Source organism: Delphinapterus leucas, chromosome X, assembly GCF_059928025.1.
Source record: "Delphinapterus leucas isolate spDelLeu-1000000601 "Yukka" chromosome X, BTC_Dleu_Yukka2, whole genome shotgun sequence".
Taxonomy (NCBI): Eukaryota; Metazoa; Chordata; class Mammalia; order Artiodactyla; family Monodontidae; genus Delphinapterus; species Delphinapterus leucas.
In genome coordinates this window covers 30,016,996-30,036,543 of record NC_143150.1, presented here as the reverse complement: position 1 = coordinate 30,036,543, position 19,548 = coordinate 30,016,996, and the positions used below count along the sequence as shown (strand labels likewise).

The 19,548-nt window shown below is 40.8% G+C and overlaps 1 protein-coding gene across 1 annotated transcript; it reads right to left on the bottom strand.

Moving 5' to 3' along the window:
- Positions 1–1,744: 1,744 nt before the first annotated feature.
- NKRF (NFKB repressing factor) lies at positions 1,745–17,643 on the bottom strand. Its single transcript, XM_022562958.3, has 3 exons — positions 16,944–17,643; positions 7,806–7,936; positions 1,745–6,755 (listed from the first exon to the last, which is right to left on the bottom strand). The coding sequence occupies exons 1-3, from the start codon at positions 17,207–17,209 to the stop codon at positions 4,798–4,800; spliced, it is 2,355 nt and encodes a 784-aa protein (XP_022418666.1). The 5' UTR covers positions 17,210–17,643; the 3' UTR covers positions 1,745–4,797.
- Positions 17,644–19,548: the final 1,905 nt, after the last annotated feature.

Sequence of the window (19,548 nt, the reverse complement as noted above, 5' to 3'; positions counted from 1 at the left end):
GCTTAATTAATTCCTTTTCTGTTGTATCTCATTTCCAGTTTTATGGCAGTATTGTGTTACTGTACTTTACACTAAGCTTTTAAAATGAAGAATGGTTTTACAAGTGGTGCTTATGCATAGCTTGATGACCAGAATGTTATTTTTAACAGAATGATTACTGAAGCGTTTCACCCTGGCTGGTCCTTCACTTTTGTTGGATTTAGAAGTGAATTTTTGGAATATGGCCTATAGGAAACAGGGAAACAAATCCACATAGACATTCATTTTGAGAGAGCAATGGAAGCTAAAAAGGCTATGGTACTAATATCAAACTAACATGAGTTGTGTTTTGTACTGGTAGGAAGGAGAATGTTAAAGGGCTCAGCCAAAGGAGTGCAGCATAGTAACTGACACTTCCTCCTTGCAAGGTGTTCAATGGACACACCCAAGCTAAGATTCAGAATACTGAAGTCTTCTGGATTTTCACTTTCTAAAGAGGTGTGGGAGCAGAGGAATGGAAACAATCATTAGTTTTTAAGCTAGGGAAGGTTGGAGATCCTTTAATCCTTTTAAAGGAGCAGTGCTACCCTAGATGAACAAATTTATAATCATTGTTTTTTTAGAGTTTTAATTAACCCAAGGAAGGGAACATGTCTGTGGTAAACTATTTTCCACTCAAATCCTCTGTTAATGCTGCATGCTTTAGTTTCTTCCTCCCTTTCAGTATTATAAGAACCTTAAAGTCAATGTCTGTAATCTTTCTTTGGATATTTATACTTTTAGATTGACAGTACCTTTAAGTAGCAGTGTGGGACAAAGCTTGTAAATGTTTTGTCTGATGTTCCATTGTCACCTTTTGTGCATTTATCACTCTTCTGAATTCAACTTTGCACAAGTAACCCATGTAAAAAATGTACATTTTTCAAAACTTGTAAATAAAAATAACCTTAAAATTTTGTAGTCAAGGTATAATTATATTTTAGCTCAGTATGAACTTTTAGTATGAATTTATTGGACTCTCATATCTACTCATTCCCCCCCTTAAAATAAAAATTATGGTAAAAGCAAAAATACAGATTCTGGGAGAGGGAGAAGAGTAGATACTGCTGGAGAGGACGTATTTTCTTTTCAGTCATAAGTGTTTAATGCTTTTTTAAAACATGCTAACAGAATGTAAATCTATTAGGTAAAACAAAGTTACTTCAGCACATATTACAGTCAATCGAGGGAACGAAATTGTGGTAAGGGGGGAGAAGTAACCTGGAGATTTACCAGCATCCTCAGAGACCAAGATCTAACTTGTTGATCCTGACATTCCACCTCTTAAAAAAGCCCTAGCTTAACAAACTAAATAATAAAATGGTATTTTAAGTCTCATGTAAAGCTTGGGAGTACAGGTATCCTCAATGTTACCTTGTTTAAACAAAACTCTGCTTTCTTCTGAGGAGCAATCTATCTCATTTTAGAGACAAGGACAGTGACTGTGGAAACTCACTTCTTGGGGAGGGGGGGTGGGCGCTAATTGAAATTAAGTCCTTGTGGTGTATGTACCCATACATCCTCTAAGACACGGCACTTAAAGGAGCCTCAACATGAGGGAGCTCATCCTACACTGAACACATGGACTGGTTAGTTTCACCTAGAAGCAACATCCTTAAATGCACTTACTTTCTCTTTAAGTCCATTTCTACTTCAAAGTAGAATGACATTAAATTGGTCTTTATTTGGCAGATTAGTTTTACATAAATTTCTTCATCCTACTGTGGTTGGATATCTTTTTTTTTTGTTCTGGTTTTTTTTTTTTTTTTTTTTTTTTGCCACACTGTGCAGCTTGTGGGATCTTAGTTCCCCGACCAGGGACTGAACCCGGGTCCACGGCAGGGAAAGCACTGAGTCTTAACCACTGGACCTCCAGGGAAGTCCTGTGGCTGGGTATCTTAAATGTTGACACTGTTACTTATACTTGAAAAAATTAAGGTGAGATTGGGAATGTGCAAGTTTAATATTTTTTTTTTGTACACCTCCTGAGAAACACTATTCCCAATCGCTTTCATGGGATAATCCTTTTAAAATCTTACAACGGCGTCAACAAGCTGACCTCCCAAAGCATCATATCCATGGTCAGAGGCACCACAAATCATTCATTTCAAAGTTTAATGCTAATTTGCCTTTTTTCTTTACAGTTTTTTTAAACAAATGCCACAGGCTGCCTGCATACAATAATTTATAACAATAAACCAGATTTGTGAGGTCCCCTTTTAAATGGCAGAATTGAACTTGAACCTTCAATTCTGCACCTGCTGGTGTGGCAAAGAGGGTATGATGAAGAACCAAAGCTGTAATTAAAGTCCTTTCTTTAGGACCGATCTCCAGCTTCAGGAGTTACTCATAGCACAGTGAATGCACCGTATACTATTTTAAAAAGAATCCCAACAGAATGCAGGAAATTTCTATTCATTTTCTAATCAAAGGGGAGGGGGAAAATCTAAACAATAGGTCTGTGAGCCTCAAAGCTATAAATATAACTGAAAGCAGAGTTAGTTCCTCAGTATAATATATTTAAGTGACTCAAATAAAACTTAAAACTGCTCATGTACCTGCGCAGGTTTTATAGCAAGGTTACTGGGTTAAAACGACTGCCATCTCAAAGAAAGGGAAAATACAAGAACCAACAAAAAGGGGACAAAACACAACAGCAGGGTTGTCAGCAGCTCATTTTTGCCAAACCCATTTCTCAACATTCTTTATTCTCAAGCAAGAGTTAAATGACTTCACCCTAATTCCACATCTATACCAAGGCAGATCTAAGAAGTTAGGAAATCTGGACTCTTCAATCGAGAACCAAATATACACTTGGCCCCATTATTTCAGAGCTTAACTATATTAATATTCTGTTCTATTGAACTTATATAGATAAACCAGATTTGTGTAACACTACCCTACTCCTCCAGCCCCCAAATCATTTTGGGAAGAGAAAAGAAATGTAGAGAAATGAGTTTTCACACTCCTTAATCCCCAAAGCCACTCTTACCCAAGAGAGTTGAAGCCTGGCTTTTCTAACACTAATTGAACCACAGCTTCTCAGCGTTGGCATGAGACTTGTAGGTAAAAAAAAAAAAATCCTATAAAATCTATAAACATTTTAGCTTAGTTCCCTTCGCCACTGTTAAAACGTTAAGTGCCAAAATAAAATGCACACCTCATTTCCCTTCCTACCAACATTAGGAAAGGCCATATACTGCAGGACAAAAGAGTTAGTGGAAAGCAAACATCACTTACTGTGTTAATCACTGTAGGTGACTAAAAGTCACAGAGGTCCAGGCATAAAAGTTAATCCCTTTATATTTTTAAAATACTGATTTAACTACAATGGACAGCTTCTTAATGTAAAATATGAATAAGAGGGGAAAGGAAATTGTTCATTGTGGGCCAATTACATGTCAACTTTGGTGCTAAATGTTTTAAGACACTGTAAACAACCTAATTGTTCTAAATATGAAGTCATTGGAAGTGTTTATCAATATCAGTATTTATCTCTGAATACTAACACTTGATTTATCTGAGATACAAAAACAAAATCACGTAAAAGTAAACAGCCTGAGATTTGGTTGCAGCCAGCAGGTTGGTCCCCAGAGAAAACGTGATGGGTGGCTGACCGGCTGTTCGTATCTGCTAAGTCATTATGTTCATCCACATGTGCTCTAAGTGTTGAAATATTTTGTGCAAACGCCACTTCCCTTCTCCAAAGACCCAAAGTGTCGCTACCAGGCTGCTTCCCAGAAACAAGCACACCACCATTTTGATCAACTTTGGCTCCTTTTTATTCAGGAAGCATACACTAATCCTTTTTATACAGTTTTTTTTTACATTCCAGAAATAAGCGAAAATAGCAGTTTTAAATATGTTACAAAGTTGGCTTTGGGGGCTAAATAAGCTTTTTGAGAGAGGGACCAGCCAACTAACCTTTTCATCAAAGCACCAATGTATCTTCAGTCTTTTACCAAGCTCCACCACAGCTGTGGCCACCTTGGATGTGCTATACACCCAAATCATGTGAAAGCTATAACGGAGAGTTGCTGCGAGTCTCTCTGCAAGGCACCAAGAACAGACAGTTCCAGCTTCCTTTCTTCAGACTGAATCAAAGTTTTGGGAACTTTTCAATTGCTCTCTTAAGTAGTGCTCTCTCAGCATGAAGACTAGAATTTGTTAACACTCATATATCACAAGATACAGTATATCACTTCCAATATTCTGGAAACCACATGGTAGAAGTTATAAATAAATGAACACTAAAATTACTTTAAGAAAGTTTTACATCATTTAGTTGGTAAGGACATTTACACGTACAGCACAGTTTACTAGTAAACATTCTATAACTGGCTTCACATAAAGATGAAAATAGATAATACAAAATGACCTGACATTTTCAGTGAAGTCTGGAATTAAGACTGTAGTTTTATTGTAGTCAATATCAACTTTACATATTGTTGCAAATTGCTGTGCTATGCCCTTTAAAATGGGAATTTCTTTCTCGGGGTGAAATTCCATTTGGATATGTGTTCTTGCTTTGTACAAACTACTAAAATCTGAGGGACACAGCAATATCAAAGACACAAACAGTAACTGCACGATATTATCTGCTGGATTAAGCTAACACAAGTGGACAGAATTCTTCAAGTTCCAGTATCTAATAAAGCACTATATGAAATGAGCAAGGTGAAACATCTTAATGAATATACTCTGCAACCAGAACATGTAGCATTTCTTTAATTCACAAATCTGCCTCATTAGGCATTTACAAAATAAATTAGTAAGATCTCAATTTGCTTGAGGCATCACAAGCTCGTAATGCCCCACTTGGCCTTCCTGTTTGAGCTGGTCTAGTAAATCCTCCTTCCGTCTTTTTCTGCCTACCACCAGGTACCTATCGTGGCCCACCCCGTGAGACTTACTCTTAAGACCATACTTCTGGGCAATCTGATGTATTTGCTTCCGCTCATCATTAGTCAGCTCTGTAGAGAAGGTTAAATCCGTGTGGCTCTCCGAGCGGGCATAGTTTCTGATGATCTGTTCAATATCTCTCTTGGCAATTTTATTTACCCTCTCTACATCAAGACCAAGCCCTTCCCGCTTATGCTGCTCTTTGACAGAGATTGGCTCCCGAATGCCCTCACCAGATTTACCTAAACCACCACCCGTCCAACCCATCTTTCTCAGCAGCTGATTTCCAATGTTATCTTCTTTGATTTGTTGTTTGTAAGCCTCCTCTGCTGAGCGACCCTGAATTTCATTTCTTGAAATCACATCTTCAATAGCTCCTTTCTTCAAGTTGTTGATGACAGTCGGCTGGGTCTTTTTGAGGGTTTTCACAGCTTCCCCAGCAGCTTCGTATTTGACAGTTTTCTTCACTCCAACTGCTTCTGCAATTACTTCACTCTCTAGAATCACCTTGCATTTCCATCGGAGTCCTGTCATTCTTTCATAGACATATTCAACTGTCATTCGATTAAACTGAGCTGTGTCGTTCAGCGTGCACACAGGATTTGAAGAATTCTCATAAACTACGAGATCCTTTATATCTTTCTTCTTCCCAGATCCCCTGGGTGAAGAGCCTGTTTGGCACTGTGAACTTTTGACAGCTGGGTAAGTGGGTTGTGTTTTTTGAAGGATTTTCAAAGCCTCATCGGCAGCTGCATGTTTACTTGTTTTTTTGGTTCCATAACCTTCAGCTAAGCAGTGATCTTGCAAAAACACTCGACAACGCCACGTACGATTTGGCATCATCTCATATTTGTATTCAACAGACATTTTGTTGTATGAGGCAGAATTGTTAAGGATACCAATTGCATCATTTGCATTTTCTGTAAGGATAAAATTGGTCCAGTGTTTGGCAGAAGCATTAAAAATCGGCTGCCCAGAAGCATCTTTAGCCAGCACCACCAGCTCTTCTGGTGGTTTCAGAGCTGGAGGGAATTCATATGAAGGCATGCCAATCTGACACACCACAAGGTCCTCTCCAATCGTGTGCTTGAATTTCCGTCGGACAACCCTAACTTCAATACGTTTCTGCAAGAGTTTTACAGCTAGCTCAGTAGCTCGATCCCTGGAACCATTCTTGCTGCCAGCATAACCTGTAGTTAAGTAGATATTTTGGCATCTAACTTCACAAGCATAACCATCTGTTAGAAGTTTTTTATTTTTGGGGATGTCAGCAGGAGGGATTTCTTTTAAAGGAGCGTATATATATTCAGGATTTGTCTTACATGCCTGAATACAACGAGTTAACATATACGTGTAATTAATTTTATCAGATCCAGAGGTCATCTCTGGATTAGAAAGGTTCTTCCAGATAGTTGCTGTTAATTTTTCAATGAAATACTGCTTCTCGGCTACCACTGACTCAGGAAACGTCTGTGATGGTGAAGGCTCAGGAGCTGACTGGCAGTTTGCCTGCTGTGATGTGCTGCTGGGGGCAGGGTTCCCACTGTCAATATACATGTTGGCTGTTACAGGCTGGTCTTTTGTGAAAATAAATCCTGATGAATCACAATACTGAGAATTTCCATCTTGTATACTGAAAGAGTCTTGAGTATAATCTTGGTAGATGTCTCTTGGCATGCTGGCAAAATGTGTTTGTTCATTTACCTCTTTTGTTGGAGGGCCATAAGGATCTTCCTGTCTTTCATCTTTTGAACTACTAGCTACAAAATGCACAGGCTCAAAACGAGGTCTCACATGGAATTTGGAACCGGCTTGCTTTTTAGGAGGATTTTGACCTATAGAATGAGTGAAATTTACAATTCATTAAAAAAGGAATATTTCAAAAGAACCAAGCAGGAAAACAGTACCAACCATATTATTTTCGCAAGCTATATTGTTGGTACAAGATACTTCCCATCACAAAAACTTCAGGTCATTTAGGTGAAGGTACTCAAATGTCAATGTAAGATTCCAGCATAAGGAGGGATGCTCCCTGTCTTTCCATGTGTAAGGGAAGAGACCTGATAGAAAATATGCCATTGACTCGGGTATGCAGGTCGCCACCATGCATGACTGCTAGATGTTTCTACATCTAATGCGTTAAAGCACAGGTGAAGTGTACCGAGTAAGAGGTTGTTCCACTACGATCTCATACCACCTGTGCTGAAAAGCTCCCTTCTTAAGGATTGCAAACGGAACAGATGGCTCTAATGCAACAGATGATGAGCAGAGGCATTTACAAAGCCTCTCTTTTGTACCAGAAGTGACTGACTCTGTGATGGTGCTTTTACATGGTTGTGACTGAAAAATCAAATAAAAAAAATTGTCAAAAGATCCCAAAGGTTTTCAACTTCAAAATCTTAGTTCTGACCTATTCTGCACAAAAAGGTGTTTGCTATATTTTATTTCTAGAACAGCTGGAAACTAATGATTTATGGAGGATATCAAATTTAAAGCTACGGAAGAACTCTGTTGAGGCTATACCAGACACTAGAGCTTTCTCCCTATAACACTGTTTAGTAGAAAATTGGTCCACGCTGGACCCATCCAAGAGGATTTAGTTACTTAGATGCTCAAATGATCTAGAGTATAAGGTTGTTCTATTTAAAGGGAGGTTCCATGGCACGGACTTCAAGGACAGCATTATAGGGTGAGTTCAGTATTCTTAGTTTTCAGTTCTATATAGCATCCTAAAAAAAAATGTATAAACTGAAAGTTAAAATTTTACATTTGTGTAAGATCCAAAGTTACCAATGTTATTTAAAATCATATACCACACTCATATCATTTAAAAAAAAGCCACACTGTTTCTTCAAATCCCACGTTCCAGAAATAAGTATACTCACCATCACATGTTGAGAGGTGACGTTTTTGACCTTTGGAAGGTTTGGACAGCATCAGATCATATGAAGGCATCTCCCCAATATCAATACCTTCAGCCATTTGAAGAATTTTTTCCATCAAGCGTGGGCTGTACCTATTTAAATTAATATAATCTACAGTTAAAACAGATAAGAATGCAGTTTTTGAAAAAGTTTCTAGATGACCCGTCTTATAATTGCTCCCACAGGACTTTACCAACAGAGTGTCTTGGCTATAAAACTGAAGAATCTGCCATAAAATAGTTATGTATCAAATGAGTAATTATGTTACTATCATTAGGAGACATACAAACATAAAAATCAAGAAATTTAGGTGAAGACCTTATCTTTAATTTGAACTAAAAGTATCCATATAAACTCATAATTTTTCTCTATCATATATGTATATTATGTGTAAATAATTACATTAATATATTTACAGAAGTACTAAGAGTGTTAATAAGAGATAGGTTGTGGGACTTCCCTGGTGGCGCAGTGGATAAAGACTCTGCGCTCCCAATGCAGGGGGCCTGGGTTCGATCCCTGCTCAGGGAACTAGATCCCACGTGCATGCCACAACTAAGGAGTCCAAAATTAAGGAGCCCACGTGCTGCAACTAAGGAGTCTGCCTGCTGAAACTAAGACCTGGTGCAACCAAATAAATAAATAAATAATAAGGGATGGACTGTTAACATCCAGATTGTGGTTTCTATCACTTCCCACCAAAAGGAATCAAGAGTCCCGAGAGAAATGGTTGGATCGGATCCAAGTCTGGGGCAAGAAATGTATAAGGTGAACCTGGGAGATATTTTTGTGCCTGGAAACAAGGAAGCTGTCAAAGACCTCAGGGGTTGTGTCAAATGGACTCAGAAGTGAGCCAACTTGAGTATCAGTAAGAATAATCACAGTGGACTGAAACACATCAAATATTTTAAAAATCCATTAGTTCATAATAATACTTACAAACTCATTATTGGTCACCTTTGTAGGGAATCAAAACATTATTCCAAAAACAGGTAATGAAAGCAAGCATTTATCTGGCGTTTTCCTGTACAGACTGTACCTCAGAGAATCTAGAGAGTTGATGAGGAAAATCTCTTTTACAGAAGCATTCCAGCTAATAAATGAAGGAATGATAGATTACTACCATTTTGCGACCCATAATGCAACAATAAGTGATCATCAATGGCTGCTAAGCTTATCAGATGAAAAGTTGATGGAGAAGAACCTAGAAACAGACCCATACGAATGTGCTCAACTGTCGACAAAGCTGCAAAAGCAATCCAATGGTGGAAGGACAGCCTTTTCATCAAATGGTGCTGGACCAAGTGGGCATCCTTAAGCCAAACAAACAACCTCAACCTAAACCTCACACCTTACACAAAAATTAACTCGAAACGCATCACAGACTGAAATGTAAAATGTGAAACTAAAAAGCTTTTACAAAAAACACAGGACAAAATCTTCAAGATCTAGGGCTAGGCAAAGAGTTCTTACATTTGACACCAAAAGCATGATCCATTAAAGAAAAAGTTAATAGGGCTTCCCTGGTGGCGCAGTGGTTGAGAGTCCGCCTGCCGATGCATGGGACACGGGTTCGTGCCCCGGTCTGGGAAGATCCCACATGCCGCGGAGTGGCTGGGCCCGTGAGCCATGGCCGCTGAGCCTGCGCGTCCGAGCCTGTGCTCCGCAACGGGAGAGGCCACAGCAGTGAGAGGCCCGCGTATCGCAAAAAAAAAAAAAAAAAAAAAAAAAGAAAAAGTTAATAAAATGGACCTCACCAAAATTAAAAACTTTTGTTCTCAAAAGACCCCATGAAGAGGATGAAAAGACAAGCTACAGACTGCAAGAAAACATTTGCAAACCACACACTTGACAAAAGATTAGTATCTAGTATAAAGACCTCTCAAAATGCAACAGTAAGATATATACATATATATAATGTGCATATATGTGTATATACACATATATATGTGTACACGTACATATAAATGAACAAAAGATATAAACAGAACATTTCACCAAAGAGGATATACAGATTGCAAATAAGCACACAAAAAGATGTTCAACATCATTAGCCACCAAAGAAATGCAATTTAAAACCACAATGAGATATCACTCCATACCTATCCGAGTGGCTAAAGTGAAAAATAGTGACAATACTAAATGCTGACAAGGATGCAGAAAAACTGGATCACCCGTACACTGCTAGTGGGAATGTAAAAATGGTATGGACACTCTGGAAAACAACTTGGAAGTTTCTTATAAAATTAAACATGCAATTACCTCACAATCTTGCAACCGTACTTTTGGGCATTTATCTCAGAGAAATAAAAGCTTATGTTTGCACAAAAAACTGTACACAAATGTTCAAAACAGCTTTATTTGTAACAACCCAAAACTGCAATCAGCCCAGATGTCTTTCAACAGGTGGTTAAACTCTGGTACCACATACCCCGTGGTACTCAGCAATAAAAAGGAAAAAACTATTGATACACACAATATTGTGTATGAGTGGGAGGGAGATGGATGTGGTTATAAAAGCGCAACATGAGGGATCCTTGTGGTACTGGAACAGTTCAATATCTTGACTGTGGTAGTGGATATGCAACCCTACATGTGACAAACTATATTGAATTAAACACACACAACACACACACACACACACCAGTACTAGTAAAACTGGGGGAATCTGTGTAGAATCAGTGGATTGTAACACGGTCATTATCCTGGTTATGATATAATACAATAACTTAGCAAAATGTTGTCACTGGGAGGAACTGGGTAAAGAGTACAGGGCACTGCTTTGTGTTATTTCCCTACAATTACACGTGAATCTATAATTATTTCAATAAAAATTTCAATTAAAAAAAGCTGGTGGAGAACTTTATAATCTTAATATCACTAAAAATTGGACAACCAGACCTGTGTCCCTGATGTGACATGACAGGACAAAGATCTAAAAAGTGTTCTTGCCCACCAAATAATTGAACTCAAACCTCATCAAGCCCCTGACTCCTAGAAACATGTTAAACACCATCACAAGCATACAGCCAGCCAGGGACTTCCCTGGTGGTCCAGTGGGTAAGACTCCATGCTCCCAATGCAGGGGGCCCTAGTCGGGGAACTAGAGCCCGCATGCCACAACTAAAGATCCCACATGCCGCAATGAAGATCCCGCATGCCGCAACTAAGAGCTGGTGCAGCCAAAATAAATAAATATTTAAAAAAATACAGCCAGCCAAATCCATAATGAAGGAAACACTATGCGACAGCCCATTTCTTCATCAAATAAACAGCATGAAATAAAAGGAGAGGGAATGGTTATAGGTTAAAGGAGACAGATCAACCAGATATGCGTGGACCTTGTTTGGACTGTGAATCAAACCAACTGTAAAAAGGTATCCTGAGACAAATGCAGAAAACTAAACACGGACTAGGCATTGGATGATTTTAAGAAATTATTGTTAACTTTGTTGAGTATGAATAATGGTATTATGAAAAATTACCTGGTACAGATATATACTAAAGTATTTGCAGGAGAAATGATGTCAAGATTTTCTTTAATATACTCTAGACTGTCTCCCACAAAAAAACTGGGGGCAAGATGAAATGAGAAGGGTAGCATGACAGACTTGATAATTGCTGAAGTTGAGTAATGGGCACATGGGTGTCCACTAAACTATTTTTGTGTGTTTGATTTTTCCACAATAAAAAGCTTTAAAACATACAATTTTTAAAAGGACTCCTTTATGAAGTAGATTGGAGCTTGACAGAATATCAATTTCCTGCAGAGAAACAAAACTATGGGCTCATGGGAAGTTTTGGTTATCATGGGGATCTACTCACCCTTCCTACCTTCAGAGCCTTTCCCAGCCTACCAGGGACCACTGGACTGCCAGGGAATTCCCCAAGCAAGTTCTGAAAATGAGTGACTAGCACACCTCTACATGAATAGGTTCTGAACTTGAAGGAGGATAACATTTTCCATTTCCAACACAATAGGTTCCACACCCTTCAGATGTCTTTCCTTGCAAAGCAGAGAAGTGACATGGTGGCCTTCACTGACAGATTACCTGGAAGCCAGCCCAGTTGTAACCCACACTTCCCACTGATAACTGCTGCTGCTAGCACCAGTGTTTAAGCACCAAGAGTAATTTTATTTTTATTTACTCTTATCTAAATATCAAAAGACATCGCCTAAAACGTCATACATTGTATATATCACTTTCATTAAGATTTGGGAGTCCAATTTCCAAGGTGATGAAAACAAAAGATTATGAAAGTGAGATGAAGTCTACAAATCTTAAACTGGTATTGCCACTCTTGCTACCAAAACTGGTACTACAACCAACCCACTCACCTTGAATTCCAGTCAAAATTCGCCAGACCTTAAATTAGTCTGATTCCAAATGCGGTATACAACTGTAAATGGCATGTATGCCATACAGTGTTCATGAATGATGCATTTGGGGCCTACTCCATTCATTCACTTTTCCTCTCAGGTTTCTTCCAGCGTTAGTAATGATTATACCTACTTACTGTTCTCTATTCATTACATCTGCCACAAAATTCAACATCACCCATAGGCTATAAAAATAAGCCTCTGTGTTAGTTGCCAACACAGTCGTCTTCTCAGCCCTTTATTAGGAAGTCATAATACTGAAGAAGCCCAACCAGCTGAAAAAATAATGGAACAGACCGTATAGTGCCTAACACTTGACTATTCAAAGAACAATGCAAATATTAATCTTTGCATTAATCTTTACTATGAAGACCACTAGGATTTCTGTCTCCAGAGAGTAGCTACCTGGGGATAAAGAAGTGGTTCCACAAATTTGAAATAAGCCAAGGCAGTAAAGCTTCCATTACTCAGTTTTCCGTAGTGTATTTTTTGTTGTTGTTGTAGTGGATTTAAAAGGAACACCTTTACTCCAGAAATTTTAGAGAATCCACCAAGAAAAGCACCTACAAACCCAACCACTGATAACTTCACTAACATTTTGGGGTTTACTTTTTATTCCTTTTTCTATGCTTCCCATACCACGTCCCCCCACCACCCCCCAAAAAACCACTATCAGATCATCTATGTTGATTTGTAATCTGCTGGGGGCGGGTGTTGTTTTTCTTAATTTACTATGTCATAAACTTTCTCTCCATGTCATTACCACATGAGTTTTAATGGCTATATAGTATTCTATCTTACGGTGGGACCATGATGTAAAGTGTCAGTAAGGCAAGTCTAATAGAGTAATTTTAAGATGCTTGCATATTATGTAGTTAAGTCTGTTAATTCACCCATTTGGTTGTAAATGCTTAAAAAAGAAAACCAAAAAGCCCCAGCAAGTCTTTAAGGTTTCCAAAGATAGTTTATTATGTTCCAAGCTTTAGGAAATCACAACTGTCCCACCATACCTAGCATACAAAAAGATGATGTCTAATGGACAAAGACATCTGACTTCATGAATCTTACATTCTTGAAAAAAGACACGTGCATATAGGTGTATACTTATGATATACAATGGCACCTGAAATTTAATGAATATTCAGTAATAGATGCTTTCAATTTTTTTTAATTTATTAAACTGCTCTACTAGGTCCAAATAAAAAAGCTGAGGTTTGAAAACTAAGCAAAGATTAGGATTTCCAAGTATAAAATTATTTATGCAAAACTATTCTTAAGACTCCTAACATAGTCAGTGAATAACATAAAACCAAGATTATTGATACATCTTTTGAAAGCTCCCACTCATACTTCATTAGCTGGTGACTGATGCACTCTACCTACTATGTGCGAGGTTAGTTTCACAACATCAGCCCAGCTAGCATCTACCTTCCAAACACCAATCTCAATCAACAAGGAAGAGACAAATAATCAAGGTGGCAAAGCTGATTTCATTTTAGGGTATATTTTCTCTATTAATTAATATCTCATCAAAGGTAATTAGGCCAGGATTCTGTTTCTAATACTACTGATGAAGAATGATTGGAAAACTGAATGCTCCAGTTAACCAAACATTCTGCTTTATTAAATATACATACACTATTGACAATTTTAAGTAAAAACTGCAGAGGTCCCTAGGCATTCATATGAACAATTATGTCAGTGCTGTAGATGTAGTTGATTAGAAGACTGCACTAACTTTTCATTAACCACAAGACAATCTTAGAAATTGCCTACAGAAAACAATCTTGACAGGTTGTTTACTTTTATGAAGCAGACAAGAAAAAGTGAAGAGAAATAATTTCAGCTATTTGGGCTTCCTCATTGCCTAGACTATGAGGGAAAAAATGATCAAAAAGCAGACTGGAAAACATTGCTTTATTTTATCCTATAAGGCAACGGTTCTTATAGTGTAGTCCCTGGATGAGCATTTTCTGATCAACAGTATTATCTGGGAGTTAGTTAGAAATGCAAATTCTGGGGTCCCACCTCACACCTACTGAATCAGAAACTCTGGGAGTGGAGCCCAGCAATGTGTTTTAACAAGCCTAACAGGTGATTCTGATGCTTGCTTAAGTCTGAGAAACATGTTACAGATAGTCAAGAAGATATTCAAACTTGTTCTCTGACAATCGCCACTATAACCAAAAAGAATGAAACATGGTTTGCTTCCCTGCACATTTGAGCTCCTCCTCCTGGCTTGGTCTTATGATCAAGGAGTTTTCAAAGATGTCCTTAACCTAGGAGTTCTTTCAGCCCCAGCTAAATCAGAACACAGAAAGTCCTGCGAGTGGGAAACAAAAGGCAAAGAGTTCCCTTCTTGCTACTGTTTATAATCTGTTCTGTAAGTCAAGGGATGAGCCTTGAACGACAAATTAACAATATTAGAGGAGAATGGGCTGTGTCACCATGTACTCCACAGTTCCCTTGGGAGAAAAGAAGAGTCTTCCGTCACAGAAGAATAGACCAGGAAACAAGAGCTCTGCCAACATCGACATTAACAAGTACTGGAATACAGATTTTACCCACCTGAAGATGACAGCTAATGTAAAGCCTGCCTAAAGTGGAAGACTGCACTTGGTCCCTAGCTTCCAAGATTCTTTATTGCCTCTTCCATTTCTCCTATATCTAAGTTATCAGGTACAATGCAAACATTACTCTTCAGTTAAGCTACTGGATAATGTTATAGCAATTCTTGTATTGATTGAATTGACTTAACTACAATGCAACATGACAATACATGTGTTGATATATACTATACACAAATGTGCCTGGGTGAGTGCATACACACAAATGCTCTGGATGCCTGAGCTTTTAACACTATCACTGGCCCGGTTTATGTTTTTAATGCCCTAGTTATGCTCAAGGCTGCTGTTGTTCTCGGGATGAAATCCTGAGAGATAATAATGACTTATGTCCGTTACTTGCTTTCACTCCTGGTCCATCCTTCCCTATAGCAGCTGTGTCTCAGTGCAAAGAACATCGAAGACTTGGGTCCCAGCCCCAACTATGGGACCTTGGAAAAGTCACTTAACTTCTTGGCTTCCGTTGATTTAGCTGTAAAAATGAGACACCACTCAATTTCTAAGGTTGTTGTATTAAATGAGATACATAAATGTTTTAAGTATTTTGTACATTACAAAGCTGTATTCATCTGTTCATGCCACACATGTTTACTGAGCAGCTATTATGAAGAAGGCACTCTTCTAGGCACTGAGGATAAAGGTGTGAACAAGAAAGCAAAAACCCTTTCCCCAAAGGAGCTCACATTCTTGTGGGAAGGTAAGATTTATCATTAACACAAAGGATGGTTATTCTCCTCACCTATAACTTTTTTTTTTAAGGATTCAGATTCCCCATGGCCTTCTGTGATATTAAGGAGATCTATGATTACAGGATAAAGGTACCTTTTCTACTGCCAGAATAATATTGTTAAGTGAAGGTCAATTAGATTTATCTGACTTGATTAATTACTGAGGCTTCCCCAGTTGTAACCAGTTCCTCCAGTGAAATAATCATTATCTCTGGAGGCAGAAATTACACTAACCTAGAGTAGAAAAAAACACATTTGTGTTATGAAAGCAAAACAAAGTATCACGCTGGATGCTATGTTCAACAATTAAGCACTAACAGTAGACAATCCTATTTATCTATATCTGTTACAGTCATTCCTGGAACTGAACTGGCTGAAATTGATCTGATCATTTTCCAGAATTTCTTATCCTTCCTATAAAAAATTCACCGTGAGGCAAGAGTGTCAAAAAAAGAAGCCTCTTAGTCTATCAAAGGAATGATTAGTCTAGTATAGGGCCTGTTTGAGGGTTCTGTATGACAGTGGTCCAAGTAGTCTGTTGAGAAAAAAAAAATGCGTTGGAACCATACCGCAGTCTCCATTGAATGCAAAGAGCTTTCAAAGAGGCCTGTTCAGAACACAGACCAGGTTCTAGGAAAGGCGGGTAGGGGACTCATACCTAAAACCTCACCCAGAGGCCAAATGTTAATCCTTCTGAACACAATGAAGGGGAAATGAGGGCAATCCTTTTTTACAGCAGATATATCCATTTCTTTGTTTGCATCCATACACATTATGCGCAAATCTACAAGAAGGCGGGCCCTGCGGCTGAGAGACCTCATACAAACCGCCTCCCCAGGAGAAGACAGAACAACCCAGCTGAGGGGCTGGTGTTGTTTAATTTAACGGGGATGGAAAGGGAGGCCAGTCAGGAGGAGACTAGAATTAGAACCAAAGAGTCCCCCTCCCCTCCCCCCACAGACCCTCAAAGCCCCGACTGTTGAATATCCTTTGCGGATACCGCATCCCTGGAAGGTCCTACGCAGGTCCGAGGTTCTGCTATTCGTCATTTCCCACGCCCTCCAAAAACACCATCACAATGACCACCTCTCAATAATCCTCTCCCAGGCGCTTCTTCACCTCCATCCCTGGTCCTGGAGGGGCCGCTCCCGCGATCCCCGCACCCTTCTAGCTGTTATGTCATCCCCTGCCACCTAGCTCGGCCAACCCCCCCAGGCCAACAGTGAGCCCTCTGGAGTCCTCCAGCACCTCCAAATCTCCAGTCTCTAAGCCCTCATCCATACCCGCCCCCCCGTCCCTATCCCAACCCTCATCGCCGATTCCCCCCCAACCCGGGTCCCTAACTCGACCCTCACACCTTCCTCACCTGCAGCCCAGGAAAACGTGGTTGGTCCAGGCAGCGGAGAGCGCGAGGAGCTGGTCTAGGGCAGCCCCGGGATAGCTGTGCAGGTGCCGACAGATGAAGCTGCGCCGCAGAGCCCACTGCCAGTCACTTTCGTGGCTATAGCGCCACTGCTCCAGCACTGGCTCGGGCGGGGGCGGCGGGAGGGGCGGCAGCGGCGGCGGCGGGAGGGGGGGCAGCGGCGGCGGCGACAGGAAGTCGCCCCCCAACAGCAGACGTCCGCCAGCCATCTTCTCCGCCCCCAAGCAGGGACCCCAGGGATGAAGCCGACTCGCTACCAGGAGAGAGCGGGAACGGGGGTCGGTGGGAGGGGCCGGGTGAGGAGGGGCGCGCCGAGGCGCGAAGACCAACTCTCAGGGGACTGGAGTGTGTGCGTGACGGGCGATCGCTGAAAAGGCGAGCACCAGCTCGCGTCCCGGCAACCCGGGAGCACGCCCGTTGCACTCCTCCAACTCGTGGAGGAGCAGGAGGAGGGCACCCGCCGCAATCACACGCGCGCCGGGGAGGCCGAGCCAGGCCCCGCGCTCCGCACCTCCGGCTACCCGCAGACTCACGCACTGCACTGGGAAGGAAAAAAAAAAAAAAGACACCAGCACGCTTTGCTCCCCTTCCTCTAGTCTACCTACCCGCGTGCAGCCCCGAGGTTGTGAAGCCAGTGCGCTTGCGCCGCGGCTGTTCCCTAACTTCGAAATCCCGTCACTGAGTCTCGCGCGACGTACGTTTTTTTCCCTTTCCTGACGACTACGGGCCTTTGACGCACTGTGATAACAAGCGGGGGGCGGGGCTCCAGGAAGGGGATTTTTGGAAGGTTCTCTGAGGCTTGGGAACCTTTTTCCGTTAAGTCCCTGGACGGCTCCCACAGGTGATTCTTGGCAGAAGTAGCTCGCCTGATGCTTTTCCCTGGGTTTCTGACAAGTGGGACCGTGTACTTTGGGAGGGACTTGGGTTTGAAATGTATTTTACCCTTTTTATTTTTTAAATGTCAGCTCTCCGAGGCGCCTTTTCTTCAGAGGATTAGCTTTGTGTTTTACTGTGAAGTAGTACTAAAAACGAAATACTTAGAAAATCATCCACAGCGCCACTTCTCTAGTCAACCACTTTTATCATCCATACTGCGTCCCAATTGTTGACAAGCATCGTGTTTACACAGTAGTGATCACGATTTCAAATAATTCTGTATTAACTGTATCAATTTAAAACGTGCAGAATATTACAAAATGCAAAAGAAGCCCCCAAAAGAGGGTTAAAAGCTGCACAGCAGCAAATGGCTCAATCACTCTGTAGGCAAGCGTTATTACTAGACGCGCGGTTCTGCTCCAGCCCAATCCCTCAATCCCTGTCTGCCAATCTGTGCTATGGAAGTAGTTAATGAGTGTCTGTCAGCGGGAATTTACACAGCACCTACTGTGTGCTCAGTATAGTCAATACAAAGGAAAAAGAAACTGGGTTTTCTCTGTTGTCCTGGAACTGATTACAATGTTAGTGGGGAGAAATAGTCCTGCACAGAACTCAGTGTCCCACGGCAGCAGGGCCGTTGGATGAGGTAGCTTTGACCCACTGTCCCCTTTTGTTTAACGATGTATTTCTCATTATGTGACACATTTATGTGTAGGGGTGTGTTGGACTGGGAAGAGCAAATTACAGCATTGTTCACACTGTTTCATAATGATCTATTTCCATGCCTGTCTCTCCCATTACACAGGGAGTGCTGTCTTTGACTCTGATAGGCATTCATGTTTATTGAAATAATGACAGTCTTTGAACCATCAGATCAAAGAACATGATACTAGAAAGGAAGCGTAGAGACCATAAACTCAAATCATCATTGCATGAGTGAGAAAAATAAGGCCAGAGAGGTGTAATGATAGCTGAAGACTGTAGAGACCATTCCCGGCAATGCTGAGATCAGAATCTAGGTCACCTGACTCATCCAGTGCTCCCCCAGTCACTTGCCATTGCATTGCTCTGTGTTTTCTTTCTTTGCAGTGTGTACCACCTTCTGAACTTTAAAAAAATTTGACTCCTCCCCACCCCCTGCGACAGCCCCATGAGAACAAGGAACTCATCTGTCTTGCTTTTAGCACCTATACCTGGCTCCTGTAGGAACTCCACAGGTATTTGTTGAATTAAATGAATGATTGAATGAATGAAGGCTCTTTCTGTTGTCCCAAATTCATGAAATTCATTTTCTTGGGGCCTACATTTTAAGCTGATTTGTAATTTTACAGTTAGATTAATTTCAGCCTAAGATGCCAACTTTCATCAAAATCAACATTGCAATCAATACACAGCTTTCGGGACTTCCCTGGTGGCGCAGTGGTTAAGAATCTGCCTGCCAATGCAGGGGACACGGGTTCAAGCCCTGGTCCGGGAAGATCCCACATGCCACGGAGCAACTGAGTCACAACTACTGAGCCTGCGCTCTAGAGCCCACAAGCCACAACTACTGAGCCCGAGAGCCACAACTACTGAAGCCTGCGTGCCTAGAGCCCGTGCTCTGCAACAAGAGAAGCCACCGCAATGAGAAGCCCGCGCACCGCAACAGAATAGCCCCCACTCGCCACAACTA